We start from the raw sequence: 20,988 nt of genomic DNA on the forward strand, positions 1-20,988 counted from the left end.
CTGATTGATAAAATAAGTGAAGGCATTTATTTTATGAAGGACTGTGACTTTAAATGAATGACCAGTATTTTCTTTTTCAAAAATGTATGATATTTCATATGGCCCTAACCAGGTCACATACTGAGAAGTCAGAGGAACAGGAAGAACAAGAGATTTGTAGAAACCTGGGAATGTGGTTTATTTTTTGTTCCGTTAAATTATTTCTCCCAGGAAGAGTAAAAATACCTCTGCAGGATGCTAAACCAATAACTGAGGTGAAAATGTTGACCCAAGCCCCCTGGGAAATGGGTGTAGAGAACAGTATAGAATTCCTGCCCATGCTGATAGATTTTAAAGTTGGAAGTTCTTTCCAGCATGGACCCTATTCATGCATGAATGGAGGACTCTATGTGTGTTCTAGTATTCAGGTTTAGAAATTGCCTTAAATTATGGTGATTATGTTTTGGTTACATAAATATGTCACCCAGAATATCCCTTGAATTTCGTTGTTGGTGCAGTTAAACTTCCTACATGTGAAAACAAAAACCTGATTCCTTTAAGGCTATTAATTGAATTTCTGTATCTATTCTTTAGGCCTAACTATTTAATAAATACCCAAATTTGGGAAGAAAAAAAAAAGCCACTCCCTGTATCCCATTTACAAATGCCTGACCCTTTCAGTGTCAGTCATCCAAAGGAAAAAAACCCTTAACATTTAAGTTTAGCTATCTTTCTTAGCAAGATCTTACTAGCGAATTGCTTTAATGAATTCTTCAAAACCAGACGTGAGGAAAATCATTCTATGTCCATTTAAAGCAGTCATAGTTTGAATAATCACAAGCATCAACTTGAACAATTCTGGGTGTTTCCTGGTATGTTCATTCTTCATACCCTGCTCATCTGTTCACCACCAGCATATTCTGGTGATGGTGTCTTGTCCAGTCTAAAAAAACCACAGGGCTAGAAGGGAGGTTTTCAGGGCACCATAAACTGGGAATGGGAATTATCATGAAATTTCAAATGTAATTTCAAGCCAATCAAATATACATGATAAACCTCTGTATTTTCTAAATTATTCGGAAGGTTTTAATCAGTAATGTAGTTGAGATGCATTTTGATTTATTGCATCAAAGAGCCACAATTCCCATGGTATCACTATTCCTGTCTTGAAGTGCACACAGAATGGGACTTCACTGAATATAACAGAGCAAAATTTTACAGCAGATAATCTCTGATGTCAGGAAAAGCCAAAATGCAGGAAATAGTTTTCTTGAAGGTTCTGCAAACTGCTTTCTTTTGGCAGCTAAAAGGTCATACAGTTCAAACCTTTGTCTCTTGACAGCCTTGAAAGATATTTCAAAACCTCTTTTGTAGCCTTCTATTTTCAGACTTTAATGCTAAAGTTTTCTTTCTAGAAGAGCCTTCCAACATTTAGGAGAGCTGCTAACATCTCTACTTTGTATCAGGTCATCCTCGTCTTGATTAGATATATTATTGCATAATTACTTGAAGAAGGCTGAATGTTCTACCTTCAATAGGTAATTTGGCACTAGAAGGAAATCTTCTAAAAATAACGCCAAAAAAAACCCCAAGCTGGAAACTAGCTTTCTCTCAGTTTTAACATGCTTATTTTTTTCTCTGACATGAAAATGATCACTTTTAATTTTAGTTGTAAAGATTTTTAAAAAGCTGCAGATCAAGTTTTAACTTATTACTATTGATTTTTTTTTTCCATAGGCTTTTGAGCACCCCTAGGAAATCATTGCATTCTGTGTCTAAATGGGAAAGAAAAACAGAATTTAGTATTAGGATTAATAAACAACTTGTGGGTTTGTATGAGTAGAGATGTAGATGATCTTCTGTTGTTTCATACATTACTTGTGTATGTGACAGTCAAGGATGAGATTTGCTGCATTCTGGCTAACTAAAAGTTTCAAGGTGACCTATTAATTTTGTTAAATGCAATCTGAAATCCAAAAATATATCTAAACTTTTATGGAAATTTACCTTTAATTTATTCACATTTTCTACCACTGGTAGTTATTTAATAAGTATCTGTTCTGAAATCTCAGTAATACTCAAAAGGCTTTTAAAGTTTCTGTCATGAAATGGTCAGGTGTTTTTTATAAACTCTTGTAAGTTTAGCAAATTTTTATGTCATGCTTTCTTCAAAAAATTAAGGAGGTTGAAATTCAGTAGAAAAGTAGGAATGTAGTCTACTAGGCAACATACAAAAATACTTCAAGTTGTTTTACCCATTCAAGTTGGGACTAGGATGAGAGGAACATTTGTTCAAGGTCATTTTAACTCTAAGATATAAAGCTGAAGTCTACCAAGTAATAACTCATGAACAAAAGAGGATATAATGTTATATGGAAGGTATCTAGTGTACCTGAACTCCATACTGTGATGTTTTAGAAATTGCTGGTTTTCATGCTAATTACAGAACATCTTATTTGATCTTAAATTCATTATTTAAAAAAAAACAAACTTGTATGCTGTATTTTATTGTTTGCATTTTGTTTGAAGCATTTGGTCTGCTCATCAAGCTTTGTGTAATGATTAGATTTTTAATTGAAACAAGTAGAGGTAGTTATTTGCAGTTGTCACTCAAAATATCTAAATAACTCCAACCACCACAAATGTATCATAAATCTTATTTACAAAATGCATTCAAGTAAGCTTTTTAAAAGTGTGGCCTGCACAGCTAAAATGGAATTGAATGTTCAGAATCGAGGGTGCTTGGGAACCAATTATATTGCAGTAGGTACTTCTTGGGGGCTGTGCGGAATTGGCAGGGGGAAAAATCACATAAAGTCTTTTTCTCCCTGTAAATTAATGAATCATTGTTATAAATGAAACAAATGTGTGGTTTACTTGATTTTTGGGAGGGGTTTTGTTGGTTTTTTTCCTTTTCTGTAAAGGAAATGAGAATTTTATTTTACAGATTCAAAATATATGGTGTGATGAAGTAGAATGTACATACAAAATGAATATGTAAAGCACTTTTGATGATACAAAACCAGGACTTGTAAGGACTTCAAGCGATCACTTGATCCAACCTCTTACTCTACTGCAAAAATAAGACTCTCAGATGTTTTTCAACTTCCAGTCTACAATATTATAAAACTTTCTCAAACGATCTGTGCTTGATTTTTATCACAGTGGTACTTGGAATTATTTTTGTCATTTATTGAAGTCGTCACAGTTAGAGAGGAATGTTTCTTTTCCTTTTCTTCCATGAGCAATTTTGTTCTTTTTTACAACCACCTTTTTACATATTGAGCAAAAGTTATCATTATACACAAAAGAAAATTATACACTTTGTACACTGAATATCAGCTTCAGAAAATTGATGTATCTTCCTCAAAGTTAGTGTGAAATTCAGTGTTTGAAATTAACTGATGTGTTTCAGACATGCAAGTGAAATCTCTGTGAAATCCTGGTTTTGCCAAAGATTATCACTTGAGTCACATCACACTTCAACTAATTTTTTACACTGAGCTAAAACATCAGAAGTGTATATGTGAAGTCAAAGTCACTCTACAGTGAACCTTATCAGCAAAAAACCCCAAACCACAGAAATAAGTATTTCACTTTTGTTTGTTGTATGCCTGTATTGCTGTTAAAAATGGCATCTTGCATGGTTATCCCCTTCAGAGCAAAGGTTATTTGGAATATATCTTTGTAAACCAAAGTAGCTGCACAGTGAACCTGGAACCAGAGATATTTTAATAAACAGCTTAATCTATCCAAGGACAGCATGTCTATCCAAATACCCTCTCTCTTTTCATCTCAATTTCTTTTGTAAAATATTTTTTAATTCTCACCCCTATGTAAACCCCTATGTAAACCTCACTTTCCTTTTGATTCTCCTTAGATCTTTTTAAAAATAAGCTGAATTTCAGATCAGTTTTTACCACATGACTAGCATTTTTCAGATGGAAATGGAAATGGAAAATCGTAAAAATTAGAGGAGAAAATATGGGTACTTTTGTCAGTCTTGCTAAATAAACATTAAGTTTTTAAGTTTACACAAAGTCAGTAATTGGAAGTTATTAAAGAGCTGTGGCATCCTGTCAGGGAACTGAAGAAAAAACTTGAATTAATTGTGCTGTAAAGTCTCTAGATCCCCTAAGGCAACAGAACCCAGAGCATCCAAACTGAACCATGGGCTAAATGAGCTACATGCTCTGAAATGTGGAGACTAAGGATGTTCCAGGAACTAAAGGAGTGCTGGAGTTGAATCAGCTTTACAAAGGAGAATTGTAATGACCTGTGTAACTGTAGATTGATTAATGTTAATAATAACTTGAGATAAAGCAATAATTGATTTAAATAGGATTTATAAGGAGAGTCAGAATTTTTTCACAGAACGCATCTCCGTGTCATGAAACTTATTTTTAATCTTTTGAAGGGATTCCATGTTTATTTTATAAAGGTAACACCACAGACTTTTATGGAACATTTTGTATGGTATTCAGGAAATCACAATAAAAACAGTGCCTTAGGGCAGTTGTTAATCACATGGATTTCCAGTTTACACAAACTGACTGATAGATCTTCAAAGGTGTTACATGCTGATGGAGAATCATCATGGAATGCTGATTTTCCTACCAACATTTTTCAGATTAAAGCACTAGATTCAGTACTAGTCTACAGTTTCATTATTTATTGGGTAGAAACTTCCTACTCACATGAAAACAACTGATCTCAGTATAAAAACATTCCTTTTTTTAAAAGAAAAGGATAAGGTAGACAATATAAATGTTGTGTTTTTCTTCAGACCCCCAACTCTCAATTGCTGCAGAAGGGATACTATTAAATATATCTGTGTTTTTACATGTGATTTCTAATAACAGTACTAACTATATCAACAACCAGTACAATGAATATCATGTCCTGGAACTTCAAGTCTGTTTATAATTTGAAAATAAGAGTGTGTGTGTGTGTGTGTGTGTGTTTGTTCCATGCACACTTGATTTTGTATCTGTGAATAATACTTCTGAGCTTAGGGAAACTGTTCCTATCCATAAAATTATTTGCATATGCAATTACAGCAGCGAGGCCAGAGATGAAAACTGTGGAAGGTGGAGGGCACAGAGAAAGATTTAATATTGAAGAAAAATAAGCTCATGTTACGTGATTCAGTAGCTTCAGTCCATTAAAATATCCTGGACTGTGAAGTAAAGCTTTTCCACATTACTCACTGGAATCTGTACCTTTAAAAGTTCATGTAGATGCCATATTATTTACTATTCCGAAAAACAGATTTATGTAACCTTCATTAGTCTTCCTTACCTGATCAGAGTAAATAGCTTTAAGTTGCACTTTACTGGATTTGTCAATTTGTTTTCTCAATGTGTGCAGTGCAAACATTTCTCTGTTACATACCATGTGTGCATTGTTTCAGAAAGTTTCGTTTTATTGCATCAAAATTAACTTTTGAAGATCAGAATCTGGAGGATTAAACCTGGCATATAATGTTATATTTTTCTAAGATTATATTGTGCAGTAGTTAAAAGCTATCAGTTTTCTGTCTTACAGCTCTGAACTAATCAGTTCTGAAATAAAGTATATTATCAACCTTTCTGGCTTTTGCATGCTTCTTATGAAAAAGTGCTGACATATCCCTGAAATGTTGTTAACAGTAAATCCCCACAGTTTCTTAACAAAATTTAAATGTGCTTTTAGTCCTCTGGTACTTGACAGTACATAGAAATTACAATATCCCTGTTCAATACTATAGTTCGGGTTTGGAAATATCTGAGGTGTTAATTTTCAGGGTGCAATGGGAACACATCATTTGGGTGTATGATGAGTTTTGGGTAGTAGTTGACTCCTGTGTGTTTTGTAGAAAATCTTTTCCAAGTTCCTTGGACTAGATCGGATTCATGTATCTGGCTAAAATAACATTTTATTTTATTAGTTTTTTCCAAAGTGTTAATATTTCATACTTCTTGGAACCAAGGCCAAGTGGACTTCTGTGGAAACCAGAAAGAGTCATTTGACCATCTGGCTTTCCCTCCTCTAGCATTGTCTCTCATCCTTTCCTGACTGTTGTTGTTTTCCTGTCCAGTACAGAGGCAATACCAAGGACACTTACTTATGGTGTAAGTAGATAAAAGCTGGAAGAATCCAGTCAGGGAAAGAGTTTTACAGCACCTAAGTAAGGGTTTACAGTGGTCCATTTGTCCTACTGCTGTAGAAAATAAAATCATTTAACATCTTTTGGATCATTTAATTTATCTCCCAGTGGAGCCTGGAGATCTGAATTTGTGGTGCTGACACACTTCAATAAATCTGCTTTGTGATGATCTTTCTGAAAAATTCAATTTATACAGATACTCAATATCTTAAGTGCAAGTACTGTTATTATACCATTTGCTCAGTCCCACTGAAGTCCAGAAGAGGGTTTTTATATGAAAAATATGATGGTAGTTTATTGACCTTCATGCTCTGTATGGACTAATGGGAGTGACTTTCCATTTCAAAGAATGAAAAATGTTTTTTGTGTGTGACTGGGAAGGGAGTGATTTGTTCATGCATAGTTGCTATTGAGAAGTTTAAGTGTCAGAGCAGAGATTTTGGGGCAAGGTAAAACTTTGTCAGCAGTAAATTCCTTTGGCCATGTTCCAGGCTGCTGCCATGAGGGAAGATTTGCAATAGTTTACCAACGTATCAAGAGAGTTCCTCCAGAGTATTACATCTGATTTTCAGTGTGCCCTGCCAAAAAAAGTTTCTTCATTTGTGTCTATTAAAATTGAACTTACTCTGGTCTTTGATTAGAGTAATAAAACTAGAGATTTTGTCCACAAATTTCTCCCCCACTTTAAAAGCCTGACCATCGCACTGGTTATACCATGTTTATTTATATATGTGTCCCTTCTTGGACAATGTGTTGTTATGGGTCTATCCTGCCTCTGTGGGCATCGCTGGAGACATGCAGGATGATGCAGTAGGATTCTTGGGTTCCTTAAAAGAGCTGACATAGTATTGGATATTGGCAGTGTGTGTGGTGGGGTAGAGAATATGTGGCATGAATTTTCATTTTCTTTTTCTGGTAAACCACTTTAGTTTCTGTTGTGTTCATAAATAGCAGATTGTAGCTCTCAGCACAGTGAAACAAACCTCTGCATGGGGAAAGGGTGGCAGGTTGACCTTCTGTGCAGAGCTGATGCATCTGCTTTTCTGGGTCAGCTTTATGATAAGGTTCATGAGGGTGTCTTTGCTGAGCTGATTTGCACTTTGGCAAGTGCAGTTGTTTGGGAAGTAGTGCTAGGAAACATTTCTGGTAGAAGTGCCACAGGTCCTGAGTTCTGTGTAGTTTAGAAAGAGAAAATGTGACATAGAAATGCTGATAGTTTGGGGAAATGTAAATTACAGTAGTTACAAACTGTAGTATCAGTATTACACCCAACTCTAGACCTAATTTCTAACATTAGGTGCTGCTGTGCTAGTGCAGATTTTGTTCTGTGTGTGGTTTGTTTTTGTGATGTTTTTTAAAACTAGTTCAGAGTGCTGGGGTAGCTTCAGCCATCTGGTCAACTGAGTGAGAAACAGCTTCTGCAGGTGTGTGCTGTGCACACTGCTGGGGGAGTGTTGGTCATTAAAACTCCATACATTTATTTTCGTGGTTTACTTTGCAAACTGAGCCTCAACTCATTTTTATTGGAAAGTTTATAGTGGAAGCTTTCTCTCCTGATTTTTTCTTTTTGTGCTACTGTATTGAAGACCAATGTGAACAATATATTTCTGCATATTCATTTGACATCCAACCTCCCAATGACTGTCTTGCTTGGGACACTTATGAGATCCTGAAATATGATATAATTCTTCAAATAACAGAGTGAATGTACATATCTGTCCCATTTAGATTGATGAGTAACTTTTTTTTTTTCCCTGTGGGCTATGGAGAAGCAAGACTGTAATCTCACTGGCATGAATTATTTAATATCCATTTGGAGGGTCTGAATGATGCATCCCAAAAATGATCACCACAGAGTTAGACTACACTGAAATGGGTTCACAGTATTTCTAACTCTATGTATTATAAAATGAGAATGCCTTTAGGCATTTAAAATGATTTACAAGCCACAGCTATTTACATGGAGTACAAAATATAACCCCTTTGAAAATGAGGTCTTATTGTCAAATCCTAATCCTTTTACCCACTTAAACAGTGTTTTTAAATTGGCAACAAACATTACTACAGCACAAAACATTTGGGAAGTCAAGCAGTTCTTATCAAGTCCCAAAGTATTAGTGTTTTCTACTAAAACCAATTATTTGCATTTTGTTAAGCCTAGGTTTCACAGTATCTCATTATTTATGTGACAACTAACACTGACCAGTGTTCCTGCTACTGATTAACAGGAAGAAAAAGTATGAACACTATTAAGTCCAGGAAAGTACAACTTTTTACATAATCCAGAAATAGTTTGACAACATCGTTTACTTACAAATGCAACCATTCCATGCTCAAAAATTGTTTATATTGAAAACTAGTTTTAAAAATATAAGCTCTAGAGGAAAAAAGCATCCAAAATGTTCAGTATGTTCAGAGTTGGGTGTGGGGACAGGTTCCCTCTGTTAATATAGTATTTTCTTTGCTGGGCCCATTGTAATGGAATACAATCTTAAGCTGTTTTCTGAAATTTATTATCAGTAAAAGTAGTTCACTGAATATTGAGGCTGAGCCTGTGGTCAGGGAAATTCAGTCTTTAAATTTAGTCATTTCACCTGAGATGTTGGAGAGTTTGCCTTTATCTGTGCTGATGAGAAAATGTGGAAGAAGTTGTAATGAAGTATTTTCTGGTTGATGAGTATGGAAGTCTGGAGTAAGTGAAATCTTTGGAGAAATACAGCTACCACAGCTATGTTCAATAGTTTCTTGATTATTTTTATTAAATCTTATAATTCTATATTTTTGAGGTACTGAGATGTTTGGAACTGCTGATGCCATTCCAATTGCAGTCTTGCCACTTATATAATTCGTGCTATGTAATTTTAGCTTTAAATATTTGATTATTGTGAAGTTCTCTTATCAAATGAGAGCATACCTGCTTGATTTTTACCTTTCTTAAAAAAGCCATTAAAATTCCTAGCAGTTTGTCCTGGGTGTTGGCAACAGGTACATCTGAGTTAATGAGGCATATGACTTCAATTTAGGTATAGGAAGGATAAATGTAATTCAGAATTGTATAACAAGCATCAGGAATCAGAGAGAGACTGTCAGTAGATAAATGTAGAAAAAGTCCAGGATACAAAATTAAATTTAGACTATATAATTTTTTACTACCTTACCTTTGTATTTATTACCAGTTTGATGTAAATTTTGCATCTAAAATTTTGTTTAGTCCTGTGAAGTCGCATTTATTATATAGACCTTTCACTGATAGTCATATTTCTTTAAAAAACGATAATTATTTAAAAGAATATAAATGCTGCTTAACAGAAACCAAAACCCGGAACAAGAAATACAACTTTGTGCTTGTCTCATGTTTTCTAGCTATAAAATAAAAAAAAAATGTCAATTTGCAAAGCAGTACAATATATAACAATATATTTAAATTTTTCACACCAGTATAGGTATTTCTCCATGCTTTGTTTTATAACTGCTGTATTATAGTTTCCCAGTTTTGTTAGGAAGTCACTATGAAAAGGCAAAATTTACTTAACAGTTTTTTGAAAAGTAAAACTGGAGTTTTATGTCTGGCAGCTTGTGTTGTGTAGTTAGATTTTTTTCTTGGTTCAGTGGAAATCTGAATATGTCAGAACTGGGTCTTGGCTAATCTCAATTTGACCTGGCCTTTTAAAAGCATTGTTCTTGTCACCATTTTCAGTTGCCTCTTCCCCCTGGCTGAAAAAGGTCTTCTCTGTCCTGCAGGAACCTGCAGGCTTGTTCAAAGAGCAATTATTTTTAAACCACGTGGTTATCTAACAGGCAAATTTTCCTTGTGAAAATACAATATGATCTTCCTGCACAGTCTAAGAAACACTTTAGTCTTGGAATTTCCAGGTGCAGTGCTTTTGTGTAAGAAAACACAGGTGGTTTTGTGCTGGGGGAATTCCAAGTGGCTGATGGTGATCCTTGGGAGCTGTGGTGATGTAGTCGAGAATCACCTGTACTGTCAGGAATATCAGAAGATTTAAGATGATGCAAAATTCTTTGTCCCTGATGACTTTAAATAAACACTAATTCTTGGGGAAATTTATTTCCCTAGTGACAAGATGGTCCTCTCAACGGAATATGTGTGTGTGCAAGGAACATCTTACATTTTACTGTGGTAATAATGAAAAACCCAACTAGGGAAAATTTCTGAGAGTTAAATGCATTTTATCTTTGACTGATTTTGCAGAGGTACAGAACAATTTCACTAGAAGTCTTCATGTTGCCCTTAGGGGTCAATAAGTAATGTTCAGGTGTTTTCAGTAAAGCTGCATACATATCTAAATGACTGGTACTTGTTTCTAGGTGGAAAGTGAACTATCAAAGTGGCCAATAAATTATTTTTTTTATATAGTAGCTTTTGTTTATACCAGGATTTTAACATCATAGCAGAAGGCACCTATGAATGCTTAGTTCTAATTAGTGGTAGAATAAGGTCTGCAATGAAGTAACACTTGATTATACTTTAGATGTGTCAGATCTATTTTAGAACATTAACCCAAATTAAATGTATTTAATGGGCCATATGATACTCTTCATTTTCTTGAATTTGTAATATAAACCTGTAACATGATGCTAAAACCCAAAATGAACTCCAGAGAAATAAAATTATTCAATTATGAATAGCATGTGCATCCTTGCACTGACATGAAGCACTCCATGATTACTGGCTAACCAGTGGCTTGATTGAAGCCCAGCCTGAGCAGCTGAGTGCTCTAAATAGTGCCTAGTGTGTGTTTTTACTGTTAGGCTCACTAGCTGAAGAAATGTAGTTTGGCTACTCTATACCATAGAGAGTTAGCTGCATGTAGCTGGCAATTTATTCTAGAAACATTCTTAATGCTTTTTGAATAATCAAATTATTCAAATATTGGATTGAAATTGAATGTGCTAAGGTGTTTTCTGAGGGGCAGAATGCTGGTTGCATGTCAGACTTGGATTTCTGAAAAGGATGACATCTCCTGCTTCAGTTCCTGGTGTGCTCTTCAGTTCCTGGGTTGGTGTATGTTCAGAATTAACCGTCAAAAGCTGTATTTCACATAATTCAGTAAGATTTAAACATTAAAGGAAGAACAGGCTATTCATCATTTATGAAACTTGACCAGCTGTGTTGGGCAGTATGAGGAAGTGAGGAGAGACTAATTCAACCTGCACTATACTGCATTAAACACTTAAAATTCCTGAAAGGAGCAGTGGATCTTCTATACATTTGTATCCATAAAATTATAAGCATGGCTTTTTGGATGGATGTGTCCTGTGCAGTGGTTTTGAGTGGGAAAGATTGTAGAAGATACGGGTGTGGTTATTTAAAAACATCTTTGGAAATGAGTTTATGGTTTGGGCTTCTGCTGTTTCTGTCGTAACTTTTTGGATGGACCTTGCACAGCTGTGAATTTATGTAAGAATGGCAGGAGCAGAAACGTTTAACAAAAAAAAGGGAGTGATATAACCATCTTTCAAAAATACTTATGAAATAGAAGCTATTTCTTGAAGGTATTTAAAAATAATTTTCTGTGAGAATCTGCAGCCCTTATTTAGACTGGGTAATATGCAATTGCATTCTTCATAGCACTGAAATGAAACTGTGAAGCAGTAATTAATGCTAATTTTAAGATGGAAAAATACTATGATTTGTCTCTGTCTAACCCTTAAAACATTTTCCTGACAACCTCAGGACTTTAATGTACAGAATTTGCTGTACTAATGTTAAAGGAGAACTAATCTTACACTGTTCTGGGAGCAAGCAAGTAATTTAGTAGGTAGATATGAGGAAGTTGTTATATTATATAAACTGTTACCTAAATGCAAATAATCCCAGTACTTCAACTTCCTAACATTCTTGAAAAGCTAACAAGCTAAGTAGCTTATTTGCTATAATTGATGTTGAAAGCCTTTGTGCCTACTGTTTATTAAGTGTTTAATTACCTGATATATTTGAAAGCTACACTAGTATCTAGCACTCAGTCTGGCGCTTATTTTCCAGTTCTCATCTTACATTTATTACAATTCTGTTGCTAAGATTTCACCATTAAATACTTAACGAGAAAGAAATACGAAGATGTCACTGGCAAGAATTGTTTTAAGCAACTTACCCAGGAAATGTGTACTATATATCTTTAGCCATTTAATTATGTTTTTCTCTTAAGTCCTACTCTGCAATTGCAGCAAATTCTTTACATTGTCAGCATTTCAGAGATCATAGATACCTTGAATATGATCATCTCATTCAGCTTTTTGTTGTAGCAGAACATGCTATAACTGAATAAAGAATTTATTCCTTAGTAGCCATTAAAGACCTCAAAATATTTTTCCAAATGGAACCATGATGACCTCTAATCTCCTGGCCAGTATGAGACATTCCTTGCTGCTTCTCTTCCCTCTCCTAACATCTCAGTTAAATATTACTTTCTTTTTCCTCTGAAAAACTCAGCCATGTTGCAGCAAACTTCATTCTCTGCTTTGTTCAAGATGCTTCAACCCAAAGAATGCCATGTAAATGAGATGCTGCTACAAGTCATCAAGAGTCTGGTTGCAAATAGGTAGAGCTTTGATTTGTGTTTTTTTTTGGTTTTTTTTCAGAGCCAGAGCCTCAACTGTGTGGAAAAGACTAGATGTCCAGGATCTAATGTTAGTTCTGTGCAGATACAGGGTGATTCAGACTATTTCATCAACCAGCTCGGAGTACCTGCCACGCAGTTTTCTTACGAGGACATCAAAACTTCAGAGGTAGCTACGAATAAAAAATGGACAAACTGAAAATAACAGAGAGATAGAATTATATTTTCTCAGGTTATATCCTCACATGACAAGCATGTAGTAGTGGAAAGTTATCTCCTGTAAGTGCATTTTTTAGTTCTCCAGAGGATTACCACAGAGCTTCAAAGGGACTGGTTTTGCAGGGATATGGTATTCAAAGAAACAGATAAAAATTGGAGGACGTTATGTTATTATGTTAAAAATGTTAATAATTCTGATAGTTTTATAGGTTACATATTATCTAACCCACCTTTTCAGACTGTTTTCAACATAGAGGAAACAGGTATTGATGCATAATTTTTTTACTGCGCAGTAGGATGATACAGCCTTCAAAATGAATTTTATATCCATTTTCATATTGTGAGCAAAATACGATTCTCTAGTATAAATGTTGGTGGTAAAGATCTGTATGCTTGACTGGAGTCTTCAAAACACCATGTTCTATTTCAGTCCAGCAGCCTCTGCAAGGTAAGTGGAAGGAAGAGGCATTTTACACTGTTTGGGGACTGGGTGGGAATTGGACACAGATAAACTGTTAGGAAAGTTTGTCCTTCCTCAGCTTTCACTACTGTAGGTTATTTGCCCCTGGACAACTCACATGTTCTCTCAGTTGGTCAGCTGAAGATCAGGAAACTTGGGGTATTAGTTATTCCAAGATAAAACAGGCATGAGAAAAGGTGTGTGTTTTCTTGGAAATGTAATGATGCGCTGACTTCATATTGTCCTCATTTCTCTTTTGCACTGTACTCATCTCCATATGCACACATCTTTCCAAGTTCAGGAACAAAGCTGAAGCTGGGCTGAACTGGAATGCTTACTGACGCTGCATGCTAATGTTTCTCTTTCATAGATGCAAAACAAAGCAGAGATGTGCCAAATACAGAGCATTGCTGTCATGTCGTTGTGTAAATTGAAATAGATTAAGTCAAGAATTTATATAAATAAGGAGACTTCTGTGTTTTAAACTTCATGGCACCTATTAGGCAAAGTTTTCCATTTCAGATTAAACACAAGGCAAAGGCTGTAAGGAAAATGTGAAGGCGGAAGACTTATGAGTGCAATGTTTATGACAGGCTTTTGGTCCAGAGTGAATTTTTGTTGTCACTTAGCAGCTACTCCACGTAGTTTTCATTCAAGATCTGTGTATTTAGGATCTATAGTGCATGAGAAAGAATCTGCAAACTTCAGTATATCAAAATAGTATTTCCCAGCAACATTTGTAATATGAACATTGAAGGTTCCTTTGGCTATTGTCTACTTTAATCCACAGTTATTCTTCGTGTTCAGTTAACCTTGTAAATATGCATTTTTGGTCCCACGGAATGACTCAGCAATGTAATTAAAATCATAAAAGGAAGTGTTTCTGTATTTGCTTAAACATGACACTGTAAATTTGGTTCTTTGTTAAAAACTCAGCTTTTGTCCTTGCAAAATCATTTCCTAGAAATAAACTTAGTAGGTGTAATCTGCAGCCTTGAAGTAGATGTGCTGCACTTCTCAGACCATAGGAGACCTTAACCCCATGAGATCTATTTGATGTGAGAAATAAATCTGCTTGGCAAAATGTGTAAATTTCTCTTGGTAAGAGGGTGGACCTTTTTCCTAAAAGTGAAGTTATTCAAAATTATTAAATTTGGATTATTTATTCTTATTATTTATTGCACTGATTGTTAACAGTCCAGAAGATAGGCTTGGTGTCTTTCCCGTATTCTATCAACAAACAAGCTTGTTTATTTTTAGTGCTTATTGCAATTGTTTATTGTGGATTCTGTTCATTGTATCAAACAGAGATATTACAAGGCAGATAAATTATTCTGTTTACAGCCATATTAATAAACATTGTTAGGAATTTCTGTTATGCAGGTTAGTGACTGATAATAATCTGTTGGTTTGCAGAGAGGGATTTTTGTTTGTTTGTTTCCAAGCCATTCAGTTTTTTTAAATTATGCCTCAGCTTGCAGAACAAGATTGGGGAAAGCAGATTTCAGAAACGGGCTGTTTTGACATGCTTTTGTAGACTATCATTTTGCCAGGTTGGTTTGCTTAGCTCTCCTTTCCACTGCTGTGACCTGCTCAGGAATTGGTCTTCCTTTGGAATATACATTAGTTGTTTATCTTACCCACCTGTCAGCCAGCATGCAGTGTCACGTAAAACTGATGCTATTCCACAGTCAAAAAAACCTTTTTTAGAGTAAAAAAGCCCGAAGACCTGTGCTTGTATCCTGCCTACAGAGCAGCAGCTGCAGGTCAGCTTTAGAAATGCATTTCTTACGCAGCCAGTGCAGTACTGGTCTGCAGAGAGAAGGTTATAAAAGCCTTTCATTGACAGGAACCTGAGGAGTAAATAAGAGGAAATAAAAGTTGTAAGAGGAAACGTTCAGGCCAGAAGAGTAAGTAAAACTGTCTGGCTTGAAATTGCATAATACAGTGACCCACAGCCTCAGGGAGGTTAAATCTACCTGGCAAATGCCCGTGGTCACATCTGTGAGCCAGTAAAGTGCATTTTGAGAATTCAACCACTGCTATAAAAATGCACTGAGTGAAATGCAGCTCATTTATTCGCTAGCAGGAAATATGCAGCATTTTAGTTTCAAAGTAAGTAAACTTGGAAGAATTTCTCAAGTGGAAAAAACCATAGTATTACACCAGTTTCCAAGGATTCTCTTGCAGTTGCTGAAGAAAGCCTTCCTCTTCTTATAACCTCTGGTGCACTGGCGTGACGGTCACATTCTGATTTGTAATGTTTTAGGAGAAAGGCTGATCAGATTTTCCTACTACTGCTGATTCTCTTACTTTCAGGAGGAGTCATACTATTAAAGGTAACGGTTCATTTGCATCCTAGTGACTATGTAGAGCCTCCAGAGAGAGACATAATGTTGACTTTAAATCAGAGTTGCTATTACTGAAGGCCATGATTCTATTAGTCTTCACCGCAGCAGAGAATAGTATTAGAAACATATTCACTTAGCTTTACATCAACAAGGAAGAGCAACATAAACGAAAAGAGATCTTAGATCACAGTCTTGTCCTAATTACTCTCTGTACTGCAGTAAAAGCTGGATATTAATCAAATTAATCATATGAGCATCAATACATCTGTAATAACAAACTTGGAGCAAGTGAGTAAATTCTGATTTTTTTTTCCATATATAGATTATTTCTTTTCTCTTGAATGCTTGTATGACAATGTATTTTCAAACCAAAAAATGATGTAACAGGTATAATACATACACATCCTCCATAATGACAGAAAATATATGCATATGATAGACAAAAGTGCAGGTTTGGACACATCACTGTTCTTCACAACTCTGCTTAGTGTCTTAGATGTAAATTCTTCACCTGTGGTGTTTCAATTTTGTAAACAAAACATGTCATCTACATGACTAAAACTCAACTCTTGGTTACCTGATTCTAAATTAGGAATAACTCTGAAAACACTGGGTATGGTGGTGTATGATCTGAAGAACACGTATTCAGTTTCCATTTGAATTTATCTTAGTTATTTTTGAATGGATATACATGGATCGTGTGCCTGTGTAATAGAAAATACTGCTCTATCACTTATAGCTTATGTTGTTTCTCTTCCCTTACACATCTTTTTTTATCCTTCTCTGGTGTTTTTTGACATTTTTTAAATTTGCATGTTAGCGGAAATTCTAGTATTAAATGGTTTATTTCAGTTGTGAGAGTGATGACTGTGTTCTTCCATATGAAGTGACATTCATGCAGACTAAACTCTGCTCTTGTGAATGATTGACACAATACAAAAAAAAAAGCATTTAAAATTATCAAAACTTTACAGCACTAAAAGTTTCATTAGTCAGATCTGTGGCTGTGGTAACAGCCTAACTTGTATGAAATTTCTTATATCTGGAGACATGAGTGAGAAAGAAACATGAATCCATGTCTTAAAATGTTGTTTGGCATAAATCCTTCATTTCATTTTTACACTGCATTTATTATATAAAAACAGCATAGTCTTGAAAATTTTTTGTTGTTTCCTGTCTCTAGCTAAAGTTTTATATAGTTTTATTTGTTGGAGAGACTCAATACTTCAGAAGTTTATCCATAACTCCTCTTTACACTGCTTTTATTTCTCTACCTTATTTCTTTAAGCTTTGCCTTGTTTGTTCGGGGTTTTTTTTTCATACGAGCATCATCTCTATAATTTTCTGTCCTTCCAGTGGAGCACCTTAAAAATGTAGTTTGCTCTACTGGATTCAACATTCCTATGGCAACACTTGCCTTTTTTCTTTCATGAGAAGGGACAGAGAAGAGTAGCTTTTAAAACCTCTATATTTGGAAGTGTATTGTGTAATGAGAAAACAACCAACCCCCTAGTTGCAAGTTAATTTATTTTGGTTGTTTTTTTCACAGCACAGTTTATAGCATAGCTGCTGAAGTCCTGGAGCATAAGTATATCACAGAGACTGAGAAAAAGAACCTTGCTGTGGCTGCCTAATGTTTGGGTGCAAGAGAAAATATAAACTGGATTTTCCATAGTTTCAGTTAGAGATTTGATTGTTTCTTCATCATTGTAAATCAAACAACATTGAGCGGTTTAGTATTTTGAGGCTGATTCAATCACTTGCAAACTTAAGCTGGTACAGGTGTATTTTGAGCCTTTTTCAGGATGGAAATTGGATGTTATTACCCATTTTTGTGTCATTGCAGTCAGCAGTTTCACGAGGAATCAGGTGGTTTTTAAATTATAGCTAGATGATTTCCTATGCTGTCTGCATAATATTCATCCTTCTTGGAGCATCCTATTACATAATTATTCCTATCTAATAACACAGAATCTTAAATCCCCTCTGTGATATTGTGGTAGGTTATATCAACATTAACATTATCATTTTGTTGTTAATAAAACCAATTACTGCACATGCACATTATTAAAAAAAAAAACACACCTTTTTTGTTGTTGTTGTTATGTATTGATGAACACATATTTGGCATGAAACATTTCATGGCAGAGGTCCACATTTGGGTATGCAGGACTTACAGAACATTTACTTTTACACCTAGGCCATAAAAGTTGTTTTCCGTATCTTCAGTCAAACTTAAGTACAGGCAAGAAGTATAAAAATTGCCTGTCACATTATTCACAGACTAGACCAAGATAGTGTAATACCATGGACCACTAAGCTAATTTAGAAGAAAAATGAAAAGAGGTTTCTTTATAGAAGGCATTTGTATGTAATATATGTAGAAGAGTTTAGAATTTTGACAGTTTGAGATTGTATCCTCTTTAGAGAGAATGCATAATGATTTTTATTTCTGTTGAAATATGCATAACTTTCTGAAGGTAACTTTCAACTTTCATTAGAGCCCTTAAAAGTGATTTTCACCCACACTTGTAAAGCAGAGGCCACTAAATCTTAACTCTTCAGTGAATGTGGCTTTTCAGTTGTTTTTGTCATCTGCCTCTGCCTCCTCCCTTCCCCCCATCCTGCCCTCTTTTCTTCCTTTTTTTAATCACTCTTTGGGGAAACTTACTGCAGTTTCTTGGTTTCAATGTTTACATACTTAGACTGACACATCATGCACTTCTTTCAAAAGAAATCAAAAGCTTTCCAAGTTTCCTTTGTTAGAGGAAAAGAAAGGGAGGAACTGTCCTTGATGGAGAGAACTTTGCATGCTGCTCTTGTCTCTTTGATGTGCTTATGTTAGTGTAGAGAGAGGGCTTAGATAGCATGGAGTGCTCTTCAGTGCATCTGCCTTGTGTCATTTTAAAGTGAATGGGAAACTGATGTTCGTACCACACACAGACACACTTTATTTTTGTATGTATATGCATCTGTATATATAATCAACATGGCACTGTGGAAGGAAGCAAAGGCTGTGGTATAATTTTAATTCCACAAGCACAACCTGTAACTGTGTGTGTACATCTAAAGCAAACCTGAGTTGTCTGACCTATGATATCCTTTACTGAGAGCTGGGTTTGTATTACTAATGTGGTTCACTGGTCAAACAGTTCCAGTGCTTAAAGTCAAACCTTTATGTTCTGAAGTTTTGGATCTCTGTATTCCTAATGCAGTTATCTCACCATTTTGCATCACATCATAAATCTCATTGTTACTCCATATGCAGATAATTTTCTCCTTTACTTACTGGTGTGTCCTCCAGTCCCTATCCAGTCAGGAAAGAGTATGGCAAGGCAGGTAGTCTTGAGATTTCTGACTGACTGCTTAAATTATCTGCAGCTGACCAGGCCCTTCTGGTAAATGTTCTGCTGTTTTTTTATGTTATTTTTTGTGTCCTCCTTTACCAAGTGTCACCCAGTACCAATTAATTAATCAGAGCCAAGTATATTTATCAAGAAATTCGATTAGAAGGATCATGGCATCATTTTCTCTGAAGGATCAGGGTAGACCATATAGGAAGACACAATGTGCTTACCAGCCTTAGCTGCTCAAGAGAGAACTTCAGGGCTTGGGACATGTGTGTGAATGTCCTTAGAAGAGAATTAGCACTGGTTATTTGAGTCTGTAATTCCAAGAAGATTCTTAGCCCAAACAGAAGCCATGTTTCTCCTTCTGTATGTAGACTAATAGGGAATTTGCATAACAGCAGTGTGTTGCTAAGATGATCTGCAATTTGGTAGCTTTTCCATCTAAAAATACAGCTCTGCAAAGCTCCCTGCATTCCCTCTTTTTACTTCTCCTGTCTCCCTGGTATATGTTAAATTTTTTAAGGAAATAACACAGCTGATAGTTGCCCATAGGGAGTTACAGGAGATGTTTCATGCATTTATGAAAGAATCAAAGTACTAGTGTGCTTAGTATACCAGAAAGTCTTTGCAAAGGAGCAAATGTGTATCAGCCTCAGAATGGCAGTTTGCTTGGGAACCCAGATTTCCTTTTCTGAACTGTCTCTGGAGAATTCGATGCTGTTGCATTTGCTGCTGATAAGAATGTATTAACTATGTAGTAGAACTTTACAGTCAACAAGATGTAGCAGTGGGAGTCAGTTGTGTCAAAATGAAGAGAGAGGTTTCATTTTTTGTTCACGGACAAGTGGTGAACTGCCAGTGTATAACAAAATATAGTTTGAAGAGTCCCCAGTAGATTGCCTTGGGACTACCTGTTAAGGTAGGTCCAAACCACAGCTGTCTTTCTAACTCATAGACTATATTGTCCTTACAATAGTTAATGGTTTTTTTATTCATATTGTACTTTTCTGACTGATGTATTTTCTCTTTTCTGTCTTTAGCATAAATTAGTGCTTTTTAATTTCGCAGTTCAGTCAAGGGTTAGTGTAGTACTCACCAGTAATTCATTAATACATTAGTCCATCTGTTCACTTGGATGCTAATTTAGTTGAATTTGGTAGTGAGAACATGCTGAAATTGTTAAGGTTAATGACACAGTGTTTTACAAGACAAAATACATTTGATGTTCAATTGATTGCTTAACTTGTTTTATTGAATAATATGAATATTTAGCTACTTAATTTCATGGCAGAGCATCTTTGTTATTACACCAGTGCTAGTGAAACTGATGACGTCCTCATCAACTGGGTGCATTACTCTGTTCCAAAAAAATCTGTTTGGTCTCACGAATCCCACTGCTTTGATGTCCCAAACATTCCATGGTGCATCCAGAAGGGGGAAGTTGTTTGCATAGACCTGCCTTATGCCAACAAAACCACACAGCTTCTTTAGCATTCATTCACACTGCATAAGTACATGTTGTTGCTGTAAACTCTGTCCTTGCAGATTCTGTCATAGGCTCTTCAGTTTCTTGGGACTGACTGAGGGCTGTTGAAAGTTAGTGGAAGAAAGACAGCCTGGAAGTTAACAGGGTCAGTGGGATATGGGAAAACATGAGAAATTTGTTTAGACACCAGTTAATTGCTTCTGTTTGATAGCCTGGTGAAGCATCTAGTTACTGGAAATATGTATTATCTAAGGAAAGATGCCACTTAAATATCTGTTCTCCTCAGAGAAGTAAATGGCATGTTGCATTCACAGTAATATTTTACCATTGTCCTTCTGAGTGGTTAAATTCAATAGACCAACTAAAATTTTCTGGCAGAGTATCTAGAATAAGTATCAAAATTTGTTTCGTGTC

General features: G+C 35.5%; 1 protein-coding gene across 11 annotated transcripts in view; it reads left to right on the forward strand.

The window, feature by feature from the left end:
- The window catches only part of NAALADL2 (N-acetylated alpha-linked acidic dipeptidase like 2), a 466,113-nt gene that overhangs the window by 377,198 nt on the left and 67,927 nt on the right, over positions 1-20,988 (forward strand). For all 11 annotated transcript variants that reach the window (XM_051781725.1, XM_051781724.1, XM_051781723.1 and 8 more), the window contains one exon: positions 12,731-12,877. In XM_051781725.1, coding sequence (XP_051637685.1) covers positions 12,731-12,877 — 147 coding nt within the window. The remainder of the gene's footprint in view (positions 1-12,730; positions 12,878-20,988) is intronic.

Source organism: Manacus candei, unplaced genomic scaffold, assembly GCF_025592945.1.
Source record: "Manacus candei isolate 608988 ecotype Guabito, Panama unplaced genomic scaffold, ASM2559294v1 h1tg000015l, whole genome shotgun sequence".
Classification (NCBI taxonomy): Eukaryota; Metazoa; Chordata; class Aves; order Passeriformes; family Pipridae; genus Manacus; species Manacus candei.